Source organism: Centrocercus urophasianus, unplaced genomic scaffold, assembly GCF_019232065.1.
Source record: "Centrocercus urophasianus isolate 14NV4802_14NV808 unplaced genomic scaffold, USGS_Curo_1.0 seq_19, whole genome shotgun sequence".
Classification (NCBI taxonomy): Eukaryota; Metazoa; Chordata; class Aves; order Galliformes; family Phasianidae; genus Centrocercus; species Centrocercus urophasianus.
In genome coordinates, this window is record NW_024884744.1 from 1,291,133 (window position 1) to 1,315,433 (window position 24,301).

Genomic DNA, 24,301 nt, shown 5'->3' on the forward strand with positions numbered 1-24,301 from the left:
TTGGCCAGCAGCAGGGCTGTGAGCAGTGACAACCCACATTTCTGAGCACACCTATTAGATCTTCCATCAAACCCAGGGTGGCCGCAGCTTAAATGCTGGAAAGGCTGAGAATGAGAGCAGCTTTTCCAGTTCCCTTCAAAACTTCTGAGCACAACAGAAATGCGGTGCGGATCACTTGTGGTTTTTAATTTACAGGGACACTCGAGGTGCACTTTCACCTGTTGTTATTTTGCAGCAAAGACAAAGCTCAGGAATAGCAAGAAATGACCATGAAAGGACAGACGAGATGGGGACAGCCAGAGCTGCAAGGGGATCAGTGCATACTGGAAGTTGACACGTGGAGTGCTTACTCCTGCAGCACCCAGCTGCAGCTGGACTGTAGGGCAGCACTGAGCTGATCGTGCACCAGATTACACGTCTCCATCTTATCCTCTGAATTTAGTTTTATGAACTTAAAAAAAAATAAAATAAAATAAAAAGATAAATTTTAAAATGGTTTCCTTCCTCTTTGCTTTCTTTCTCCTTGTGAGCGGCTTTGGGTCTGAGTCCCACCTGCCTGCCGTCACCCTGCAGCATCACCGCAGCACACAGAGTGCTGCTCCATGGAGCAGGACCAGCCCGCTGGTGCTGCCAGGACAGGACAGGTGTCTGTGTCACCTGCAAGAGCTCATCTTTGAGCACTTCTTGTACCAGCGCATCCCCACCTCAATCCTCTGCCAAAATGTTATCTGCAGAAAGCATTTCTTGCATGTACGTCGGCCGAGCCATGAGGGATATGTAAGTAAATTGCATGGAACCTGCATTTATATATATATATATGTGAGTTCAGACTCTCTAACACATAAAATAGAAACAGGAGAGCCTTGGCCAACTTCTGCAGGCCACAGACTGATGGGGCATCCCACAGAACCAGGAATGTCTGTGCTCCCATCCAAATGTATCCCATTCAGAGTACTTTATTTCAATCACAGCTGCACTGAGAAGCACAGCGTGCCATCACACCGCCCGGACATCTCTCTCTGTTCCAACGAAGGATGTTTTTCATGGCTTATTACACTCATGCTGCAGGCAGACGTGCCAATATCGGAGCATGCTGGAAGGGTTTGAAACCCAGCAATGCCTGAGGTGGGTTCAGGTGACGGCGGTGGGTTTGCGGGGAGCACCTTCAGCTGCGATAGGAGCTCCTCACAACGTATTAATTAACTTCTTTATTCACGAATCAATCGACACCACCGCTACTTTTATTGACTCGATCATTAGCAGCACCTCCGTTTGGTTTGAAGCGAGCCCGTTTAGCCGGCATCGAATCCATCACTCGCAGCCCGTTATCGGCACACAACGCCCGAGCAGTCCGCGCTGCTGAGCCCTCTCAGCCCTTCCCCTCGGCCGCCCTTCTGCTCTAACCGGTCCCGCAGGCGCAGCGCGGCCGCACGGAGCGGCGAGAGGGGAGAAGGGAGCCGCGTGGGGCGGCTGCTCCTCGCGTCTCTCCGTGTCGGTCGCCTTCCCGTCCCGCCGGGCTCCGTAGCCGCTCCTCGGGGCCGCCCTACCCCGCGTTCCCCTCCGCCCTTCCCGGCCCTTGGGAGCCGTGCGGGAGCGGAGCACACGGAGCTGCGGATCGTCCCCGTTCCCCGCGTGGAACGCATGGCGAAGTCGTTGCGATTTTCTCCATTTTATTACCTGGGGGAACACGGCAGAACTCGGAAAGGCGCACTGCGGTAGCGCTTCCACCGGGCTGTTCTCCTCGGGAATGGGATCTACGGAGGTCCGCACGGACCGCGTTCGTTACGTGGCGCTGAGCAGAACCGGCGGCGTTGGAAACGGATTAACAGAGGTGAAACCAACCTGAGTGAAACGAAATATATTGTACCGACAACAAATGCGATGAGATAACAGCTTCTTTTTTTTTTTTTTTTTTTTTTTTTTTTTTTTTTTTTTTTTTTTTTTAAATAACTTAAAATCCACTAGAAAAAATATGGTCAATATAAATAACTTTGTTTTCATGGAGAACAAATCGCTACATGCCCGTCCGTGCGCAGAGCTTTCCCGGCCGTGCCACAGCTCCACCAGAACAGAAATCAGCGCACGATGGGACCACATACACCTTTATGGAGAAATGCACGTGGCTGACACCAGCGCTCCGCTCGCAGCTCATAGCCCGAATCAACTCCGTTCGCGTGTATCAACGTATCTTACACCTACGGGTACCTCTGGCCGTGCGGAGGAGGCGGATGGGGTGCGATGCTCTTTTTTTTTCTTCTTTTGTTTTCTTTTCTTTTTTTTTTCCCTCCCCCTCCCCCCCATTCCCCCATGTTTTACCCCCGAGACAGGAGAGCCGCAGCTCCCCGCGCCCCCCGCGCTGCCCCCGGGGCACAGAGCCGGTGCCCCCCGCGCCGCCGGTTGTGCTGTGCTCTATCGATGGGGTGAGGTGCGTGGATCAAGGAGTCAGCAATGAAATACAAACGCATGCACCCGGAATGCTGCTGCAGGACGGATCCCGGGCAGTTTCCCTTTAGAAATTCGCAGAGAAATCTCTGTCTCTGTCTCTGTTTCTGTCTCTGTCTCTTTTATTATTTTTATTATTATTATTATTTTCTCTTTCTTCTTCGCCGTTGTCTTTCTTTCTTTCTTTCTTTCTTTTTTTTCTAGCCGCTGTTCCCGACGTGCTCGCTCAGCCCGAGGATCTGATGCATCGTGAAAGGAGGCCCGCCTCTCTTATCAAATTTCTCATATTAAAGTGAACTCCGCAGAAAAAAAAAAAAAAAAATAAAAAAATAAAAAAAAAAAAAAAAAAAAAAAAAAAAAAAAAAAAAAAAAAAAAAAGGGAAAAAAAAAAAAAAGTTCAATTTCAAACCCTGTGAACTTCCCAGCTGCGCTTCTGCTCCGTCCGGCTCTCACATCAGTCCGTCTCGCCGGCAGCGCCCGCTTCTCCCCCCGCGGCTCTCCGTCCCTCCGCACGGAGCCGCGCAGCGCTGCGACGGTCACAGCCCCAGGGCGGCCGCGTGCTTCTTGGCCTTCAGCCGCAGGTCGGCGATGCTCGAGTTCTTGCTGGTCGTCTTAGCGGCGGCGGCGGCGGCCACCACGGAGGCGGCGGAAGCGGACTCGGCCAAAGTGGCGAGCGGGAGCCCGAAGGGCGGAGCGGGGAACATCATGTAGGGCGCGTGGGCCAGGTGCGGGTGGAGGTGGTGGTGAGCGTGGGCCACGGCGCTGTCCAGCTGCAGCTGCGCCTGAACCTGAGAGCCACGCGGCCGCGAGTGGCACCGCCGACCCGGCCCCGCAAAGCCCGCAGCCCACCCACCGTGCCCTACGCACCCCCCCCTTCCCGTCCCGGACCCGCCGTGCTTCCGTACTTCCGTACCCCGCACGCCTCTCGCTGCTCCCCCCGCGTCCTACGCACCTCACGGAGTCCCCGTCCCTCTCCCGCACAGCCCGTATCCCGCGACCCCGCATCCCAAGTGCCGCTCCTGCAACAGCGTGTCCCGCGTCCCTTCTATCCCACACCCCTTGTTCTGCATCCCTCGCGTCCTCTCACCCCCTATATCCCACACCCCATATCCTGCACTCCCCGCGACCCGCACCACCACCATCCTACACCCCATCTCCTGCAAGCCCTGGTCCCACAGCCCATATATCCCTCACCCCACACCCCGTAGTATCCCAAACACGTACCTCCCGTGTCGTATACCCCACGACACCCGTTTCCCACATCCTCCATATCCCACATCCCTCATCCCGCACCCCCTGCGCCCTACACACCCCATATCCAATAATCCACACCCCACGGCCCCCATACCCCGCACCCCACGGGCACACTTGCCTGCTGGAAGGGCATCCGCAGCGCTCCCACGTTGACGTAAGGGGCCACCCGGCAGGCTTCGAACTGGCTGGCGGCCCCTATGAGCACTCCTGCAGGCAGCGGTGGGTCAGCCCAGCCCCGCCGGATCCCCACGCGTGTCACACCCGCTCCCCCCCCCTCACCCCGGACACGCACGGCCGTACCTTTGTGCAGCTGGTTTTCTTGCTTTCGGCATTTGGCTCTTCTGTTTTGGAACCAAACCTGGGGGCACAGAGGGGGGACGGGGTCACGAAGAGGGATACGGCCAATAAAAATAAAATAAAACCCACCGAGAATAAAAAGTGGAGGACAAAGAGAGTGGCAATGATGAGTGAGGGACGAGGCAATGAGGGTGCGAGAAATTCGGGAAATGACCCAAAATTGGCACTCGCTGTAGCCGAACCACTTTTCCCAGCCCCGAGTTCCCCTTCCCAGCCGGGGTCCCACCGCACCGATGTCTCTGATGTCTCTCCCCACAACCTCCCAACAGCTCTAAGCTCAGCTCGTTGTAATGGGTTTGGTTGTTTGCGCTGTCGGAGCCGAGGAGAACGCGCTCGTTAATAGCCCGTGTTATTAATTAGCTTTATCGTCAAGGAAAAAAAAAAAAAGAAAAAGAAAAAGAAAAAAAAAACGAACAGCGAAGTGTTTAATGCCTCACTTTTGGGGGGTAATTACTGTCATCAAAGCTTTGCTACAAAGAAGTTGGAATTTCTCTGTTCCTCTGTGCAGCGGAGTGTGGCACGCAGGCGGAATAATTGTCTCATTATCATGATAATCTGATTTGCCGCCACGGAAAGGGCTGCGCGATGGACACGAACGGACTTTTTAATATTGGAAATGGAATGGTTGAAATAAATAAAGACGGAACGAAGTTCTGCTCGGCCGGGGGAGGTGGGGAGGAGGGCGGCAGCTCGGGAGCTGAGGGTTCCGTGCTGCCTTTAGGCTGCCGCAACCGCCCCATGAGCCTCTCCCCACGGCCACAACAAACAGACAAATTGTAAGTAAAATTACTAATAATAATAATAATAATAATAATAATAATAAAAACATGTTGTTGGGCGTCTCTTCAAGAGGCAAATATACACTCGCCCCCCCCCCCCCCGCCTTCACATCTACTCCGGTCAAGCCAAGTCTGTCCAGCAGCCACGTATTTGCCCTCAGCCTCCCGTGGAAAGAGGCACAGTCCGTGATTTGCAAAGCAGCGCAGAGAAGGGGAAATATCCGCGCGTGCTTTTACTGAGGGTAGGGGCTGAGCTCCGCGAGCAACGCTGCCGGCCTCTGCCCCGGGCAGAACTACTTCGCTGGCTTTGATTTCGTTTGGGTTCGTTCGGCTGCGGCGACGGGAAAAAAATAATATGAGCGGGGAGCTGGGGAAGAGCGGCCGAGAGGCGTCCGCAAACGGTGTCGATTGTTTGGGGTTCTTCGGCGCGATGTGAGCGCTCTGTCCCTGCTCTGACCCCGCTGAGCGGCGCGGGGATCCCCCGGGCTCGGTGCAGATGGTGCCTGAAAGCACGGGGCTGGAAGGGGGGATCCGCTACAGCGCGGCCCTCCCGCAGCTGCAGATGTTGGGGGCCTAAAGCTGCTCCATGTGTTCGACCAAATCACGACCATCGTTTTCTCTTCTGTTCTTATTAGAACGGAAATACTCCGCGGCACCGACATTTGTTTTAATTTGGGAAGCGCTCTCCCTGGAGCTGCCGGCGGAACTCGCGGGGATGGATTTGGGGGAACTCGGGGAAGACGGACGGGGGTTCTGCTCAGGTTCAGCCGAAGGAAGCTTCGGCTTCTCGGGATCTGCTCGGATCCCAGACTTTCGCACCGAACAAAGCCGGCCCGCGTTCCCCTTGTTTCTCGCTGCTTCCCTCCAGATTTAAGAGCCACGACCGCGAACATCCGCACCGCGTGGATCCCCGCTGGGTCACGCTCTCTCCGCGGCGACGAACCGACCCACGGCACCCCCGAGAGCGAACCGCACAGCGGGACCGAGGGGCAGCGGCTGCGGGGAAAGCCCCGCGGATGGCACCGAGCGGTCGTCCCCCCCCGACCCGCGTCCGCCCGGCGCTACCTGCACTCGGGCTTCGGACAGCCCCAGCCGCTGGCTCAGCTCCTCCCGCATGAAGGCGTCCGGGTAGTGGGTCTCGTCGAAAAGCCTTTCCAGCTCGTTCAGCTGCTCCAGGGTGAAATTTGTCCTGCTTCTCCGCTGCTTGATTTTCGTCTGCCCTTCGTCTTCCATGCCTTTCGCATCCTCCTTGCGCTCTTTCAGCTCCGGGGACACTGGACACGACACAAGCAGTCAGGCGGCCGCCGGGAACCGGGCGGGGAGCCGGGCCGGGAGCGGGGCTGAGCCGCGAGGCCGCGGAAGGCCCTTCCCCGCCGCCGTGCCGTGCCCCGCCGCTCGGCTCCGGGCCCGCCGCGCTCCAACACCCGCAGCCCGGCCCTGCGCACTCCTGCCTCGGAAGTGCAGCAACAGGTCGCGGCCCGCGGTCCCGCGTGGGTTTCGTTGCCGTGGCTTCGCCCCGCGAGCAGAAATCGCTCCGCGGAGCCGCCGCGGCGGATGCCGCCCGCACCCCGCGACCGAACAAAAGGGCGGCGGCGACCCGCGAGGCTCCGCATCCCGCCCGGCTCCGACCGGCAGCTCCGCCGGGGATCCGCGGAGGTGTCCCTCCGCTCTGCGGTACCCGCGAGGCAGCGCCGGGCCCCGGAGCTTTCGTTCTCCGCGCGGCTTTGGCGGGATGCTGGAGAAGCGGCTCGGGCCGCGAGCGAGTTGGAGGCTTCTTGCGATATTTTAATATAAACTTCGAGGCCGGCCGCATATTTCCCGTAATTGGGAAAACATGGCAAGGCGCTCGCTCTGCCCACCGGAGCCTCGCGAGGAGCGCGACGGCCCCGACGGGGAAGGGACGGGGAGGGAGGAAGAAGGGGCTCCCGGTGCCGCCGTTACCGTCGCTCAGCTTCGGGGTGGCCGCGTCGGCGGCTCTCTCGGCGGCGGCGTCGGGTTCCCGCGGCGGGGAGCGTCCGCCACCCGCCCTCCCCGCTGGGCTGCCCGTCTCGTCCCGGCCCGGCTCCGCCGCGGTTCCGCCGGGCTCCCGGGCTCCGCGCAGGGGTCCGCTCTCCAGCACCTCGCGGTAGGTGATGAGCTCCTTCTTCTCCTTCGCTTTGGGATCAAACGATTTGGAGACGAACGCCGTCAGCTCCTCCATGGCCGCGGCTCAGGGCCGCCGCGCTGCCCCGGCTTCGCCGTGCCGCCCCCCCGGGCGGGCATCCACGGGGCGGGGTGCGGCCGGACCGGGCCGAGCCGTGCCGCGACCTCCGAGCCGCTGCGCTCCGAACCGGGCCGTTCCGCCCGACGTGCGGGGCCGGGCTCTCCTCGCCAGCTCCGGGCTCTGATAGCGTCGCGCCGCTGGAAGTGGCACTATTTATACTTTGCAACGCCTGCCCCTTGTTCCCGGCGAATTACCTCCCCTCGGAGCTCTGAATGGACCCCTTCCTTCTCCGCCGCCCGCCCGCCCGCCGCGGGGCAATGCGGCCACAGCGCTCCGCCGCCCGCCCGCCCGCCCAGCGCTGCGCCCTAATTTAATTTAATTAATCGGCTGCTCCACGCGAGGTCCCGGGCGGGCGATGCGCGGAGCCGGGGCTGCAGGGGAGGGGCCGGGGGGGTGCGCAGCCTCCGCACCCGCGCTCCGCCCGCATCGCGCCTTGCGGGGCGGGGGCACGGAAAGTTCCTCCGTGGGCTCCCGTGGGCTCGGGGATGGTGTAACGAGGGGGTAGCGGGCAGAGGAGGGTGGAGGCGTGGGATTAGAGCGAGTGACGCCGCTTGCGGCTCGCATTGTCGGGGCTTTGTTGGCTAAATCCCGTGAAAGCGGCACTTTTTTGTTGACACCTTCGGTGGGATGCCAATAAATTATTCAAAATTGTTGAACTCGCGCCCGCGTATCGATTCCTCCTTTGACCTCCACGGGGATGACTTTAAAGAGAGGGAGCACCGATTGCCCGTCGGGGGTCCTTTTGCCCCTGTTCACCTCAAAGCTTGCGTTTCCCACTGCGGGGTTGGGTTGTTTGTTTCTTTTTCTTCCCCCCCCTCAGGAAAGCGGTGTGTTTCGCTTCATACTAGTGCAAAATTCGTTATGGGACTGGAATCCCGCGTGGAAATTCGCGGGTGGGAGAGTTTTGCTCCGTTGGGAGACCACAGCTGCGGTGTCTGGGTGCCCCAGAGCCCCACGCGCGGCCGCGTAGCCGCGCGTGGGGCTCTGGGGCACCCAGGCACCAGCCAAAGCTCCCCGATCCCCACTCGTGTCCCGCACCCCGCGCAGCGCATCCATTCGCTCGGCGCTCCGCAGCACTGCCTGGCGCCATCGATGCGCTCGGCGCTCTCTCGCCTCTGCCTGCCCACCTCCCTCCGGGAAGCATCTGCGCTCAAAACCTCGGCCCTGAGGCCTCGACTCGGCTGTTGGAGGCTGAGGTAAAGCTGGGGGGAGGACGGGTGGGCTTTTTATGGGGGGGGGGGGAGAGAGAGGAAGAGGTTCCGGGTGGCTGAAGGGTCTCGGGGTACAGGGAGGGTGTGGGGGTAGGCCTTAGGCCTGCCGTTAGGCCTCAGGCCTGCCGTTGTCATGGCGACGTTGCGGCCTGGCCTGGGGCAGGGCCTTGGGGGTGAGATTGGGCCTTGGGGCCTGGGTCCTTCCCCCGCAGAGCGGTCAGAGTGTTGTTTTGTTTTGTTTTGGTTTGTTTTCTTCTTCTTGCGTTTAGCGTGAACATCTCGAGGTTTGAAGCTGAGTTCTCTTGTTTGCGGTTCAGTTGTTTTATCTCGGTGTTTTCAGCTGGAGGAGCTGGTTGTGCTGTCTCTCCCTATAGGTGTGAGTTGGATGTTTCTCCTTTAGCAATTTGGAGGCTTGGCTAAGGGAAGGAACCCACCGGATAAGTACTTACAAATACACACTGTTTTGTAAGACCTATCTAAATGCTTACCTGCTGTACAGAGCCTGTTTTGATAGGGGTTTGGACTCAGTGATCACTCAGAGGGTGCTGGTACACTGGAACACAAACACTATTCCAATAGATGTGTTTTAAATGTAACTTTTCTCGGAGAGGAGGGAAGCTGGAAGAATGAGAGAGGGAGAGCTGCTGCTGTGCTCTGGCAGCTGGTGCGCTGCTGTGCTTGCAGTGAGGACAAGTGCTGCCATCCTTTCTGCCCCACGCTGCTCACTGATTCTAGAAAAATGGAGCAGTTTCCCAGCCTGCAACAGCTTGCCCAAGGAGGCTGTGGATGCCCCATCCCTGCAGGCATTCAAGGCCAGGCTGGACGTGGCTCTGGGCAGCCTGGTCTGCTGGTTGGTGACCTGCACATAGCAGGGGGCTGAAACTGTATGATCATTGTGGTCCTCTTCAACCCAGGCCATTTTAGGATCTCTAGAGGTCCCTTCCAGTCCTTACAATTCTGTGATTCTGTAAGAACAGGTCACCTCATTGTCACTTCTGATCCAATGTTTTTCTTTGTTGAGAGCATTTCTTTCTGAACTGCAGAGCAGGAAGAGTTTCTGCGTAACTGCAGGCTTGGTGGTGGGAGGCACAGATAATCCTTCAACCACACACATGTGCATGCTGTCAGACTGAGTTCTGCCTGTTTGCAATTTCCCTTTCTGTGGGAGCAGCACTGCTGTTAGTAACACTGTGAATCCTACTTGTTAGAATCGTGTTTGTTAAGTAACATAGAATAAGTTTTGCTTCAGTTAGCATTGTTTCCTGGCTGGAGCCCATCCCTGAATTGTTCATTCTCTCTAAGGAAATCACAGAAACACAGAATTCCAGGGTTGGAAGGGACTTCAAGGATCATGAATATCCACCCCCCTGCCACATGCAGGGCCACCAACCTCCACATTTCATACCAGACCTGGCTGCCCAGGGCCCCATCCAACCTGGCCTGACCTCTAAGGACTGGGCATCCACAAGCTCTCTGGGCAGCTGTTCCAGCACCTCACCACTCTCATAGTAAAGAACTTAATGTGCATACATTTATAAAGCTGCTCTGTAAACAGTGCAAATGGCTACTGCAAGTCAGTTACAAATGAAGTTTCTTAGTAATTAAGGTTTTCTTTACGTTTTTATATGCTAGTTACTTAGCTGCTTAGTAGCACTGTTTGTAGCTTTAACAAAAGTAAGTAGTTGTTTTGGAATTTTTGTTGTTGGTGTTTCTCTTGGCAGATGTTTGAAAGCAGGTGCTTTGTTTTTGTTTCAACCAAATTGTTGCAGCATGAGTTCTCAAAAAGTCTAAAATAAAATAAGTGTTAAAAAACAAAACACCAAAAACCCTAAACCTGCCTGTTTGTTGCTGTAATGTGCCTTTGCTTCAGAACAGCAATTTCAAATGCATTGGATCCAACAGTAAGTCATCCTACTGATAAGGTTAGGGCAGAGTGACATAGAAATAGGAGCCTCACTGGTGGCCAGGAGTCTCTTTCTCCCCAAATGCCTGGGAAGTAACCTGGCTTGTCAGTCTCACCATCTATCTGCTGTCAATGCTTGGTAATGTACCTCTTCCTCCTCGTACTACTTTGTGGTTGAGATAAAAGCCTGCTGCTGCTTCATGTGCCTTGCCAGACACCTAGAGCTGCATCTCTCACTGTCTGCACGTAAATAGGAATTAATAATGTATCTCCTATTGCAAATACCTATGGCTTAGCACCTCCTTCTGAGACCTACATGGGGAGGCACCTCAAAAATGAGATCAGGCCCCACAGCTGTTAGGGGAACTCTTACACCACTCTTCTAACTGTGGTGGATCTACAGACTGTGTGTGGAAACAGATGGGTAGAAAACACTTAGGAGCCTCAATATACAGTTCTTCTGTGATCTGTAGGTACTGTCAGCCAGTCCTGCTTGTGGAGCTGGTGTGTGGACCACTGACCCAGCAGAGCAACTCTTAACTCTTCCATCTGCCAGGCTTTGGGTGTCAGTCGGTGCTAGCAGTCCTTTCTGATGGGTCTGTGCTGGAGTATGGAGGGAGGAGGCAGCGGTCATGGAAGACACCAGACTGGTGTAGGTCTTAGTGTTTGAAAGCAGTTGATTGTTATGTTTGTAAGAGGCACCTTCACGTGACAGTGTATGTGATGTGCTGAAGGAGTGGTCCAAAAACCCTGGTGGCAGATGAGCCTGTCTGACAGGCACTGCGTACTTCTGAAGTATCCCTGTAGCTGGCAGCTACAGATTCTTGGCTGCTCACGTTGTTCTGGGATCAGGTCTGCTTCTGGTGACTTCTCTTCCAGTGGGGTCTCCAGGACATGCAGAACATCAGTCACCCACCTGCCTTCATCCACTCAACCGCTGCAAACCCAGAGCTTATTGGAGCTCCTGAGGTGCTTCTGTGTGTTGCAGTAGGGCTTGTCCTGAAGGGCTGTGGCACACAACTTTTCTATGGTCCTGAAGACATAAAATTGAGGTTTACGCAGTGTGTTTCACTAGATTGGTATGCTGCTTAATCCAGTTATGTGCCCAAATTGGGGGAAAGGCTGTGGTTAAAAAAGGAAGTTAAACAACAGGCAAAATATATGTTGAAGTGTAATGTTCTGGCTCGTAATGATATCCACATCAAGTGGTAAATATCTTGGCAGAAATGTCTTCTGTACTCTGTGTTTCTCAGGTCTCTTCCATTAATCTTGCTGTCATGAGCTGTGGTCTGTGAGCTCTCAGTTTAAAACCTGAGCATTGGAGTTTCATCCTTCTGAGCAGTTCTGCTTATTTAGAGTTTGAGATTCAGCTTCATCTTCATTTGAAGGTTGTTCTATCAGCCTATATTTGAAGAGCTTTGTTTTACCATATAATAACTGTTGGTACCTTGGGTATCTGCAAGTCTTTGAGCTGGGGGGGGTGGAGGAAGGTGGAGAATGGAGGAAATAACTGCACAGGGCAACATGCTGATAGAAATTGTCACTCCTCTATGGAACTGCAAATTGAAGTCCTATCTTCTTAAATAAGATAGAGTAAGCTGTAAAATACTGCCTTTGTCTTTCTCAAAATCTGTGAGGAGTAACTTCAGTAATATGGTAGAAATAATTTTGTTCCAAGGGGGACGCTGGTGCAGAACAGCTCATCCTCCTGAAGTTCTGCCCTTCCAGGCACGTGGAACGCTGCTCTTTTCATTGGAGTATTTGAAAAATGCTTTGTTAGCTGAAAGATTGGACCTTAAGTGCTGAAGACTGCAACTGCAGAGCAGTGAAGGGATTTAGTGTGGTGGCTCTCGGGCTTGCTGAAGTGCTGTTTGATCCACAGAACCTTGGCTTCATGGGAGCGGGCTTCACAAAGCTGTTGGGATTGTGGCAGGAAGGAAAGTGTGAGCATCAAAGAAGGGCCAGGCATGTAGGGATGGTCCTATATTGAGCATTCTCAAGCTGTTGGATGTGCTTATGGTGCTTTAGAGGTGACAACCTGGAAAGCTTCCTTGGAAATTCTTGCAGCTCATTGGCCCTGCAAAACACATGGAAACTTCAGTTGAAGAGGCTGTTGCCTGTGGGGATAAACAGGCTTTTTTGCTCAGTTTTTGACCTAGCATAGTTGAGGCTTTTATTTGAGTGTAAACATTTGATGTGTTTAAACAAGTACTTAACAGCGAGTTTCTCCTTTGTTTTGTTGTCAGTTCTGACCCTGGAGATGAGGGTCTGCTGAGAGGTGGCAGAAGGTGTGAGGAAGGGCAAAAGCAGGAAAGGAACCAGCTCAGCTTCTCTGTGCTGGAATATGAGGAGCTGTAATATTTCAGTGTTGGTTGAAGACAGTTGATAGCTGTGCCAAAATACACCCATGACCTGGCTGTTGATACAAATGTTAAGGAGTTTGGAGCTGCTGTTTTCTTGGTATCTGGAGAGCTTTGAAACAAGTGTTCCTCCTTGGGAGGGGGGCCTGTTGCTGGCTGCCATTAGAGAAGATGTATGTGGAGATTGGTTCTCAGCTGTGTAGGGCAAGTATTGCTGGGACAGAAGAACAGTTTTAAAGCACTTCTTACAGTTTGCAGTCTGAAAAGTCAAGAAATACTGCTTTTCTTAAATCCTGAAGCAATGAGGCTGATTGGAGTTCCAAAAGGTGATGGTCTTCGTAGCAGTTAAATGAATGGCAGCCCTTACCACCTCCTTTTTTCATTAAATTGTCAAAGTCTGCAGATTGACAATCAAGAAACAGTTCTGTATCTGTAGCTCTGATTTTTAGAATAGAGCAGCTCTAAGTTGAGTGGCTTTAACTGAAAACCAAAGTCAACCCAACTCTAGCATGAATTAATTTGAAGATAATTTGATTTCTCAGTGTTTGTTTTTAATTATGCTAAGAGAACAAAAACATACATTACCTTAGTTGTGCAGTCTGAAAGCGAGTTACATCAGAAACAGAAATAGACCACGTCGTATTGATTGAGCAAGTATGCCTTCTCATTTGTAACTGTACCTTCAGATGGTGTGCAGTCAGCAGTACAGCATCTTCAATATGCTTAATGGGGAGTATGTAAGAATTATCTCCTTGTAAATGACTTCTCAGATTTCTTAAAAATTAATATCTGGGCCAAAAATGTAAAAATAAGACAAGATGAAGTATGTTCTGATATAAAAATGGGTTTTATTAGTGCATTTAGATGTTTAGATGGTTGTAAAATATCTTTTGTAGGAGTTCAGAACAAGTGTTTAATGCCACAGTGAGCTTATACTGTCAGCAAATAAATTTCAAATTACTTAAATTTGTTGAAATCTTATAATTAAATCTTGATTTAAGTTTTGCGTGGAAGCCAAACAGTTTATTTACACAGTAGCTTTAAAAATGGTGCCAGGGTGTATTTGTATAAACACACTTGTTGTGTGTGTGTGTGTGTGTGTGTGTGTATATAAATGCAGGCTCAGGGTGTTTCTCCAGTTCAGAATTTTTGTCTTTCCTTAGTTCAAAAATGGGCCGTCGCTCCTCGGACACAGAAGAAGAGAACAGAAGCAGAAGGAAGAAGAAGCACCGCAGGCGTTCGTCGTCAAGCAGCTCCTCAGACAGCAGGACGTACAGCCGTAAGAAGTCTGGGAGGAAGTCGAGGTCGAGGTCCCGCTCCCGGGACGCGCAGTCACGTTCACATTCGTATGAGAAAAGGTGCACATGCAGTACTTGTCTGGCTGCTGCTGCTGGGTGCAGATCGGGCTCTTCCATATCCCATACTGCGGGACATAAGCGTTCGGATCCCGTGTGTGCTCAGTTCTGGTTTGGAATTTCATTGTTGTTTGCTCAGAATCTTGGAAGATGTGGCGACAGCTCCACTTCTATTTCAAAACCAAACCGTCAGAATGGGCGACACCACGATTAGATTTCACCAGCACGCTTCCTAATTCTTTGTGTGTCCAGGGTACAGTCGTCAGGGGGTGATGAGAACACAGATGTGGCTCTATCTACCGAAGTTGCACTGGCCTGAAACTGTATTTCCTTTATCACAGAGTCCCCTTTCTGTACCTGATCTTTTTAGATATCCTGGTTGTCTATGACTCAAGATGATCCAGGAATCAAACTGAGCAGATTATTATTAATGGATGGGGCTGGAAGATGCTCATCACACCTAGCTGTAATAGAAACGTATGAGAAGCTGCTCCTGACCAACCTTTCTGTAGCTGGCAGGGGAGTATTTCAGAAAGGGGCAGGCAGGCCACTGGAGGGGTTCTTGTTGGTTCCTTTCCATCGCCCTGTTTTTCTGTTCCTGCTTAGCATCTACATACAGCCCTTAGGGGACACAGCGAGATGACATGGGCTTTGATGCCAACAATATGCTGATGACATGCAGCTTTATGAATCTCTTTAGTCCAGTGCAGGCATGGCTATCTCACAGATAAAAACAGAGCTTGAAGGGAGATTAGAGTCTGGACGAAGACCAGTTGACTTAAATTGAATCCAGAAAAGACCAAAGTGTCTGCTTTTAGTATCTGGCTAGCACCTCTGCTTTGCCCTTAGTTTAGGATATTTGCTCCTGGCACTTAAATGACTGTCACACTCTGGGGTTCTGCTGGATTTATCCCTGACCAGAAGTATAAAAACCAGCAGTCTCCAAGATTGCTTTACTTCATCTTCATTTAGCAGGAGCGTTGCCTGCCTTTTTCACATGGAAACCTGCTCTTTAGGAGTTAGCTCAAAGTCCAGCACTCCTTGTACATAATGCAACACCTTTTCCCTTGTGCTAGATGAGCATTCATCCCATGGACTAGACCCTGAGCTACAAGAATAGGGTGTTATACTTTACTATCACCTAAGCATCCTGAAGGCCAGAAATAAGGGCTCGTAAGGGCTGCAAGTGTTATTTAGCTGTGAGGGAGATGGAGAAGAAATTGTATGAAAGGTTGAGACTTAAAGCATCCCTCCCACCAGGTTTGGGATTGGTTGATTTAATGTAGGTATTTGCTGTGTATTCTTTCATCTTTCTCCTGTGTGTATAGGAACTTATTATTTGAATAAATGAAACAAGGGTGGGGGATGGAGGTGGGAGTGGGGTGGGGAGAGAAGATACCGTTCTGGCCTCTGGTAGAGCTCAAGAGAAAACTCCCAAGCTCAGATTGAATAAATTAATACTGATTATTTGATTAATAGTAGTGCTGAAAAAAGGAGGAGTGCAGAGAAAAAAAAAAAACAACAAATAGTCTCTGTATCTGAGCAATGACTGCACATTATGAAAGTTGAGAACTCAATTGTTTGTTTATAGAGGGAAAATATTTATAGGTGTATGTAATTTAAAAAAAAATGTTTGCTTTTTATGTATGTGCTGGATGGCTGGAGGTAATTGTATAGATCTGCAATGCAGGAGCTAATGTTTTGAATTTCATTTCTTGTGCTGGAATTCTTTCCACTGAAAAGCAGTGTATTTCTGAGTAAGAGCTGCTGAGAATGTGGGTCTAAATGTTTCTTAAACTTCAGATTTGGCAGAGAGTCAGTGGGTTCCAATGCACTGGTCACGAGACTGCAGTTCATTGAGAGCTGAGCTGTGTTTCTGGCTTAGCCCTTCGAGTGTTGTGTGATTTGGGGCATATCAGTTAACTTCTGTTTTGCCTTCTGCCCTTGGGACGTATGTTTTTGAATGCAAGCTCTTCAGGACAGGCTTTGCTCACGTATGTGTGAGTTACTTATTAGTGTGCAGCAGTGGTGTATGTTGAGGCTTTTCTGACATGCTGCAATGCAAGAGATAGTTTTGCATGCACATGATTTTGAGTGAGCTGTTTGTTCCTTTCCCTGCTGCTGTTTTTTGTTCTAGAAGCTGTGTGTGCTGATAACATGGGTCTGTTTCAGGCGCAGGCACAGATCGAGCAGTAGCTCTTCCTATGGCTCCAGAAGGAAACGCAGTCGCAGCCGATCGAGGGGCAGAGGGAAATCCTACAGGTCTCAAAGATCGAGGTCAAAAAGTAGAACGAGGAGGTAAGGTGCTTTTCTAGGAAAGAAATTACTGTTATTTCTACTGTAAAAGCATTTATTGTAAGTCACCATGTGCTTACTGAGTTTGTGAGCAGATTAGAAGTGGTTGCATGTGGTCTAATTGACATGTTGCTTGAAAATCTTCTTAAATTGAAATCTCTGTGCTGTGCTTTTCATGCACTTACGATAGCTTTATTTTAAGCTGACAGCACAGTTGGATTTAATGGTAAATCATATGTATTGAGTTTGGCCAAATGCAAAAAGAAAAAAGTCACCTTAGTTTTGTTTAACTGCAGTAATCTGAAATCCAGGTACAAAAGTTGTCTTTTTGATTACTGGTTTCCATGACCTCCATGCATAGTATTGGTTCAGTGAAGACGACGTGAAACTTTTGTTTTCTCATCTGTTTTTCTTGTGAAATGGGGAAGTGTTTCCAGTTCTGCACCTCTCACTTAACAGTGAAAAATAACTGTGGTGCTGCAGTTCTTGATGGATCAGATTGTGACAAGTCAGTATTTTCAATAATAAGCATAATTTGAATCATAATCAAATCGTATTATAAAACTGTTTTGTAGTTTATGATGAGCAGGGACTCTATTTTTTTGGTGTGTATTTGTCCATTACAAGGTTTAAATGAAGTTGATCCATGGATATAAGGACTGCTGTTGAATTTAAGGTCATTATTGAGACTAGCAGGCAGATGGAAGCCTTTCTTTGTTTTAATATCTGTTTACTGATCTGCAGCTGGGTAATTCTGCCTAGAATTTACTAAGAACTTGGTAAGACTTGTTATTTTCTCGTGCCAGATCAGTCAGGCCGTTCCTCCTAAATGTTACTGAAAAATTGTTGAAGGATGTGAGCACTTTCCTTTTCCTATTTGTATTCTCTCATGACTTATTCACAGCTGTTCATTATAATAGTTGCCTGGACACTTATTGCTACAGTGCCTTTGTAGTGGCAATTTGGTTATTTAAACAACCTGACCCCTTTTGGAGTGTGGTTACCTTTTGAGCTGTGGAATGGATAAGCTGCTGAGTTCTGTGTAGAAGTGCTCCTGTAAAAATCCACTCTTATAGCATCAGTTTTAAAGCAGTGAGATGGAAAAGGAATGAAGTGACAACAAAGGTGCTCTCGAATAGGTTGGGTGCTCAGTATTAGAAAACAGGATAACCTGCTCTGAAAGGTCTGTTGTATTCTAATAAATGTAAATTGTGTTATTAGTTAGATGTAGCTGATACACTAATGGTCATGTTTGCCAAAGGTTTTACTGATGTGAATTGCCATTGCAATGTATGGGAATTATCTGCCTAAAATCTTTTAAAACCTAATTGTGATTTATTTTATTTTGTGCTGGGAAATATTGCATACAAATATTTGGTGTACAAAGTATGCTAGCTTTTCAAACCTGTCCTACTGCTGGTATAGCTGCAGGTCATTTTGTATTACTAGTCACAGACACAAATATTTAGGGAAAATATTCTTAAGTCACATCTCAAATTATGTTAAAAGAATCTTTGATTCGGACTGTTTTGCAGTCTGCTCTCTTGTACTGTTACCCTGTGAAGCCATGGTTTAATCTGGGGAAGAATTGAGTAGGTTGCAGAAAGCTGCTGCTGGGGCCTGTGTGCTCCCTGCTTGTAGTACAGGGGCAATGGCAACAAAGCTGAGTGCTTCCTTGCCTTCCAACTCAAAATCTGCATTGTATACTTGAGTGAAGGTATGAACAGCTCTCTAAAGAGGACTGGATGAGTGCATCATGGCTCCTCGGGGCTCAGATTTGAAGGGGGACAGAGGAAAGGTGATGGATGGGTATGAAAAAAAAAAAGAAAGATGTGAAAAGATGATTAAAGGAGGAAATGAACAGCACTCCTTCAATGTAAGATCCTGGGCAGGCACCAAGTGAAGCAGATTCTAGTTAAATAGAGTTCTTGCACATCATGCAGTTAAGCTGTGGAAGTTCTTGCTGTTGTGGATGTTGTGATGTTGTGGATACCAAATTTTAAATGATTAAAAAAAAAAAGGCAAGAAAAATCCTTCAGCATCTATTGTAGTGGAGAGACAAGATTTGTCGTGGGCAATGGGGCAATGTGCAGGATGGAGTGCTGAAGTCATGGTGCAATTTTTGTATGAATTTGGCACCTGTGATCCATTCTTGCTTGGGATGAGACAGCATTTTTTTTATATCACCTTTGAAGGTAAGTACCAAAGAAAGCACTGGAGTGAAGTAGCGAATGACGTGATTACAGGTAACTCGTCCAGCTCTTGTTTGTGTAGTAAGAGCATGTTACCTGCTGGATTCTTGGTACCCTGCCTGTGGGTTGACTGGTGGGAAATAAAACCTACTGACCCACCAGCAAGGCAGCAATGTGAGATGCTACAATAAAGCAAAGCTCTGCTCTGTGCTGCTCTTATTTGTAGGGCTGCTGTTGTGCTTCCCAAGTACCACCTTTGGGACTTGAGCAGCTGTGTTTTCCAGTGCCGCTTGGGTCTGACACTAGAAAATCACTTTCTTGTTGGAAGTTGAGATTCTTTATGTTGTACTGTGAAATCACTGGATTTATTTTTGGTGTGAGTCATGCAGGTATCGCAGACTGTCTTCCTATTTCTCCCTCCAGTCCTCCATCAAACAAAGGCAGTTTATTTTTCAAGATGGTGAATGTGTTTGTAAAAGCATGTGCACCTGTGGTGTAATTTTAGTAGCTTTTCTAACATAGGTATTTAATTCAAATGAAATACCCAAATATTGAAGTATCAGGCTTTCATTTGATAAGTCACAACGTATGTGATGATCTCAGAACCTTTTTAAAATGTGCCACTTAACAAAATGAAGCACAAAATATCAGCTCAGATTTCAGAAGGTAAGAAAACTTGTGTGCATTGTGACTATTTTAGATGCATTTTTTTAGAGTCAAAAAAGTGGGTCTTGCTAGTAATGCTATAAATTTGAAGCTGTCCTACAGCAAGATAGTACAATGCAAATATGACTTAATAAGATCACAAACTGAATTTCAGCAAAACAACCAAGATTTACATTAAATTAGGAATTTTAAAACCGATTTAGTTTGTTTTACTGAGCATTTGCTTAATAACATTTTGCCTTCTTGCAATCTTTTTAAAGACAATAATTCGTCTGTGAAATGCAGGCACATCCTCAGTAGAAAAATTGAAAGCAACAGCTCACTTTCTGAAACCACACATAGAGTGATATAAAGAAATATTTCAGCTCTGCGAAATTTAATAAATCATCCCATTTCCTAATTTGATCATATTAGATGCTGATGTGGAAGAAGCATTTCAGATACCATCTCCTCATTAATATACATCAGTCTGGGGAATAGAATGGAATACTTATGCAGAGATGTCACAGTTACTGTTTCTTAGTTTACTAAGTGGAACAGGTTGATGTGATACTGGGTGCTATTTGTCAATGTCTTGCTAAAATGGTTTGGGTCGAGTTATGGAGTCCAGAAAGACAGCGGCTGATAAATCAAAAGTGGATTGAGTGGACAGGAGGCAGTGATTGATACTGTGACAGGATATGAAGAAAGGAATCTTGATACAAGCATGCATGATATTGAATATGAGAAGGAAAATGGCCCTGGAGTATGGATATTATTCAAGGAAATGAGAATAATAATATCATCTTGAAATTATTGCTGGGTGAAGATTAGGATAGTTCTTATTAGAATATTATGCTCCTCTGGAAGGGAGAAACTTGGATTTCCTGTGACTTGTGTGTGGGTAGAGGCTTGTTAATATTTTTAGTTTTCACTGCAGTCTTTCTGCAAGTTAATTGTATAGGAAAATACGTCAGAACTTGGGATTTCAGTCTTTTAATTCGTGTAGCTTTAAATAGGTTTAACCAAAGGATGTTAACCTTTTTTTCCTTGACTTCCTACAGTTCTGTGGTCACAGAGCATTTTGCTATAATTGTCCTTAAATACGCAAGCTTGTTTTTATTGTCTGCCAAACGTTTTTGGCTTTTCTTGTTGTTTTAAACTGAAGAATCCTGTCCTGAAATGTGTAACAAAGTTCGACGTGAGTGATGCAGTAACAGCTGGTACACCTATAGGTATCTATGGGGTAATGCAGTGTGAAGTGTAATCTTGTTGGTGAAATTGCTGTCTCTGGGTGGTCAGCAAAGGAGGTGCTTGATCGGTGGCTCTTCGTGTTGCTGGGGGCGGCGACATGACTACAAATTATTTCCTGAGCTCCATTCCAATTTAGTTTGGAAATGTGTGCATCTCATTGCAATCTATGGCATGGTGACTTACTCATTACGGGTAGCTTGGAATAGGGTTGGAGTCTGGTTGTTGCCTCAAGTTGTTGTTATCCTACCAAAGTAAACAAGAATTGTCATGCATCCAGCCCTCATAGGTTGTCAGAGTTCTTTGGTTTTGGTGCTTGTAAGTCCTGCTATTTGGAAAATCAGGTCCTGTTTATGCAGAGGAGAGCTAACTGAAGAGGATGGGTAAATAATGACAGTAAAAGCAAAGAGCTGGCTAAAAAGGGTCAGTAAGTAATAGTAACAACAAGAGAAATACTTTTGTATCCCCCCACAGTACTATTTAAATATCTGGACAGGTTCACAGCTTTAGTAAACTCTGTAAATGGTTTAATTTGCATCACCTGGTTGATGCACAGGGCTGATTTAATTACAAGATTCCTCCCCTACACACGTTTTCTAGGTGTACTTTCAACACTGCTGCTTCAAACAGAAATGCAGTGCTAGGTGCTGCTTACTGTGAAGTTACAGATGCTGCCACTGGGTTTGATCTGTGCTCAGGAGATCACAGCTTCAGTCAAAAGTTATTCCTGGTTGGGGCAAACTATCAATCCTTGCTTTGCATTGTTGGTTTACTCTGTGTGCCACTGTATGGTGATGGGCCTCAGCTTTTTGCAAGTTTGGCTGTTTAGTACTGGCAGGAGTCGGTTGTCTTTTGTGTGAGCTTTCTTTTTCCTTTGAGAATTATTTTTTTTTAAATACTGAGGTCTCTTCCAACCCCTGCAATTCTGTGATTGTGTGATTTCTAATAAAATCTGAACAAAGAAGTGTTTTAGCAAAGAGACAATATTGCAAAGTGAAACGTTGTGCATGTAGCTTCTGAAAGATACAAACAGCATCACTGAGTGCTTTGGTATTTGCCGTACGAGGGATGGTGGACAGGAAGGGGCCTTTCCTTCTTCAGTTAGTCTCCTATTTCCCATGCATCATGTTTTTAGTGTGGTTGCATGAATGTGCCCCGGCCTGTCAGAGCTTACAGGTGATAGCAAGTGTTGGATCAAGACATAATCTATCCCAACCTGCCTTCAAAACTTCCTTTTAGCGGCAGGAGAACAGGAGAGCACTCAAATAGGTTATGCTAGGAGTATCGGGGGATAGATTCCATTATGAACAACTTGGGAAGGAGTTTTCTAGTAACTGCATCAGCCTGAAAAGATAATAAAAAGATAACAAAGGCTCTTAGGAGAGAAGGAGATTAAAAGGATCTAGTTTTGAGGTAGATCTTAATGTCTGTGGCAACGTGTGGTAGACGAGACAATGACAGGTAAGGAAAAAAAGGCATGGCTCAAGTAGTGGTCAAAGGTTGTAATGTGTATAAGGTGAATTGCAGCTGCATGAACCTAGAACCTTGATTTTTATTTATTTATTTATTTATTTATTTATTTATTTTTGATCAAGATTGTTGAGAAACAGGACTGAATTGAAATGTGATGCAAGAATGTGGGTTGAAGATGAGGTTGGTTTCAGCCGAAGGATAGATGCTGGTAGCTGTTCTGAGGACAGGAAGGGGCTAGGGGAGAAAGTGAGGGTTTCCTGGACTCACTGCCCTGTGGGCATCATCTGCTGTGAGTTTTTGGCTGCCTGGAAAGGACACGGAAGGAACTTGGAAGCAAAGTTTTTGAGTAATGACAGCAGTAGTGACTTCAAGAGCAGAGGGAAGGAAGAGTGTACCAACATGACTCTGAGTATCTGCTGTAAAAAAAATATCTGGGAATGAGGGCAAGACATCTGTGAAAAACAAGGCTGGGCACAAATTGTCAGGCAGTGGTGAAAAGCTGTCTGAATCTATTGAAAGGCTTTTTCAACATTACTGTCTTTGGAAATGGATCCAAGAATTTTCTACAGAGAAGCAGATGGAAGTCCAATAAGAAAGCAAGCAATGCTATCGGAATATTTCTCCCAAAATGCTTCGTTGCCTGCTAGTAACTACTGGAGTTGCTATTCTTTTACAGGTTTGATCTGCTGCCTATGATGTTTTTCCTCTTCTCCTTGCTAGGCAAATTGGCACTGTGGCATGCAGCTAACTGCACAAACCCACGTCTGCAGTCACGGGAGGGACTGATGCCAGCATTGTGTGCATCTCTTCTCTTTGGGGAGGGCTAGGAGAGGTTAGGAGTTTTTGTTCTGTTAGAATGTATATTTAATTAAAAAAAAAAAAAAGGCAGTATTTCTTGCACTGCACTTCAAACAAAGGCTTCAGGAAGGGCAGAACTAGTGGAATTTGGACTGGTTTTGTTCATGTGGTCTTGAGGTTTTTCTGCAGATGCTAATGGCAGATACTCTTTGTTTTTTTCCAGTGATAAATCAACACCTGAAGTTTTTCATTTAGGGTTTTACTCCATTGCAGTTATATCACCAGTTGTCTCTAAAACATGTTTTTAGCTATAATAAGTTACTTTAAAAAAAAATTAACTGTTATTCTGCACAGATGTAGTGGAATAAGTAAAGGAGTGAAGCAGTAGCATTCATGATATCCTAGAGCAATAACCCACCAATGCACACATTACCAAGGTCTAATTGACCACTTTGGGAAATTAAACTTCATAAGGCAATGCCAGGGGCCCTGAAGTTATCAATAAGGGCAGATAGCTGCTAGTGACAGCTGCTTTGATGCCTTTCATTGGTGTATATATATATATATATATATATATATATATATATATATATAAAAAGCCTTAAACATATGAATTCATGACTGCTGTTCATTTAGAGCTAACTATTGAACCTAATTGCATGGAAACTTTTTTTTTCTAAAGCAGTCCTGTTGTTATGTGTGTAGAATGTGTTCTTAATGCAGCTTCTTATTTTTATAAAGCCTTTCATTCCTCCTTTTGGGAAAGGGACTTTTTGTGGGTTGCCTCCCCCCTTTTAATGTGGGGGGCAGTGGTTGAGCTGCAGTTTTCTGTTTGGGAGAAGATACTTAAGGAAGTATGAGAATAATTTGATGCTCTTTGGTGGAGAATCGACTCTTTTATTTTAGTCTAAATTCTGGACTATTGCATATTTCTGCTTTTTTAATCCTCTTTTCCTCCATTACCACAACTCTGGCCATGAATCTATTCATTTTTTGCCACAGCGATCGTGTTTCTAGAGGCTGCTATGCAAATCAACACAGAGCAGATGTCTTAAAGATGCATTGGTAATACAAGACCATCACTGTCTGCAGGAGTAAATTGCTGCTGTTTCCAGTGTTAGTTTCCAGAATCCGATTATCAGCATGTGAAACGCAACATTTGTAGAATTTAATAGGAGCATTTTGCTGTGGATTCCTGCCTGTCTAATAACGTGTGGCAGGAGCAGTACCTGGGCTATAAAGACACAGGCAAAATGCAGATATTGCTGCCCAGAGTGTTTTGCTGCCCTTTTTACATGGAGCTGTCAGTGTGTTCCTCTTGCTGGGTTTTTCTGCAGTTACTCTGTAGCAGCAGTGTGCCAGTAGCTGTCAGTCCTGTCTGTTCCAGAAATCCAAGCTGCACTTTATTGAATGTATCTGTCAACCATGCCGTGGATGGACGTGCCAGAGCTGAGACTGTACAACCCTGGCTTAGCATCCACGTTCATCACAGTTTTAATGATGGGTTACTGTTTCCCCCCGTAGATTCTGTACCTTGTTTACTTTATGTAGTCCTTCTCAATTATTTTTGTGTATTATTCTTGTGTTATTTCATTCAAGTTCCATGAAAAGCAGCTGTAACAAGACTGTCGTTCTTAGAACCAGCCACCTTGGAGCAGGGGTCAGCGACTATTGAAGTATGCTGTGCTGCTTGATGCTGTGCCTTTTTCAAACTGGCAGTTAA

At 47.9% G+C, this 24,301-nt stretch overlaps 2 protein-coding genes across 3 annotated transcripts in view; one reads left to right on the forward strand and one right to left on the reverse strand.

Annotated features, from left to right (window-relative positions):
• Positions 1-2,978: 2,978 nt before the first annotated feature.
• SHOX2 (short stature homeobox 2) lies at positions 2,979-7,032 on the reverse strand. 2 transcript variants are annotated; one of them, XM_042821007.1, is made up of 5 exons: positions 6,774-7,032; positions 5,898-6,106; positions 3,997-4,054; positions 3,815-3,903; positions 2,979-3,230 (listed from the first exon to the last, which is right to left on the reverse strand). In XM_042821007.1, exons 1-5 carry the CDS (start codon positions 7,030-7,032, stop codon positions 2,979-2,981), a joined length of 867 nt encoding a protein of 288 aa, XP_042676941.1. The 2 variants fall into 2 exon arrangements, with proteins under 2 accessions (XP_042676941.1, XP_042676940.1); XM_042821006.1 differs by having other exon boundaries at positions 2,979-3,260; positions 3,809-3,903.
• Positions 7,033-8,187: 1,155 nt separating this feature from the next.
• The window catches only part of RSRC1 (arginine and serine rich coiled-coil 1), a 112,029-nt gene continuing 95,915 nt past the window's right edge, over positions 8,188-24,301 (forward strand). Inside the window, exons 1-3 of the mRNA XM_042820860.1 lie at positions 8,188-8,291; positions 13,733-13,927; positions 16,097-16,222. Of these exons, the coding sequence (XP_042676794.1) occupies positions 8,188-8,291; positions 13,733-13,927; positions 16,097-16,222 (425 nt within the window). The remainder of the gene's footprint in view (positions 8,292-13,732; positions 13,928-16,096; positions 16,223-24,301) is intronic.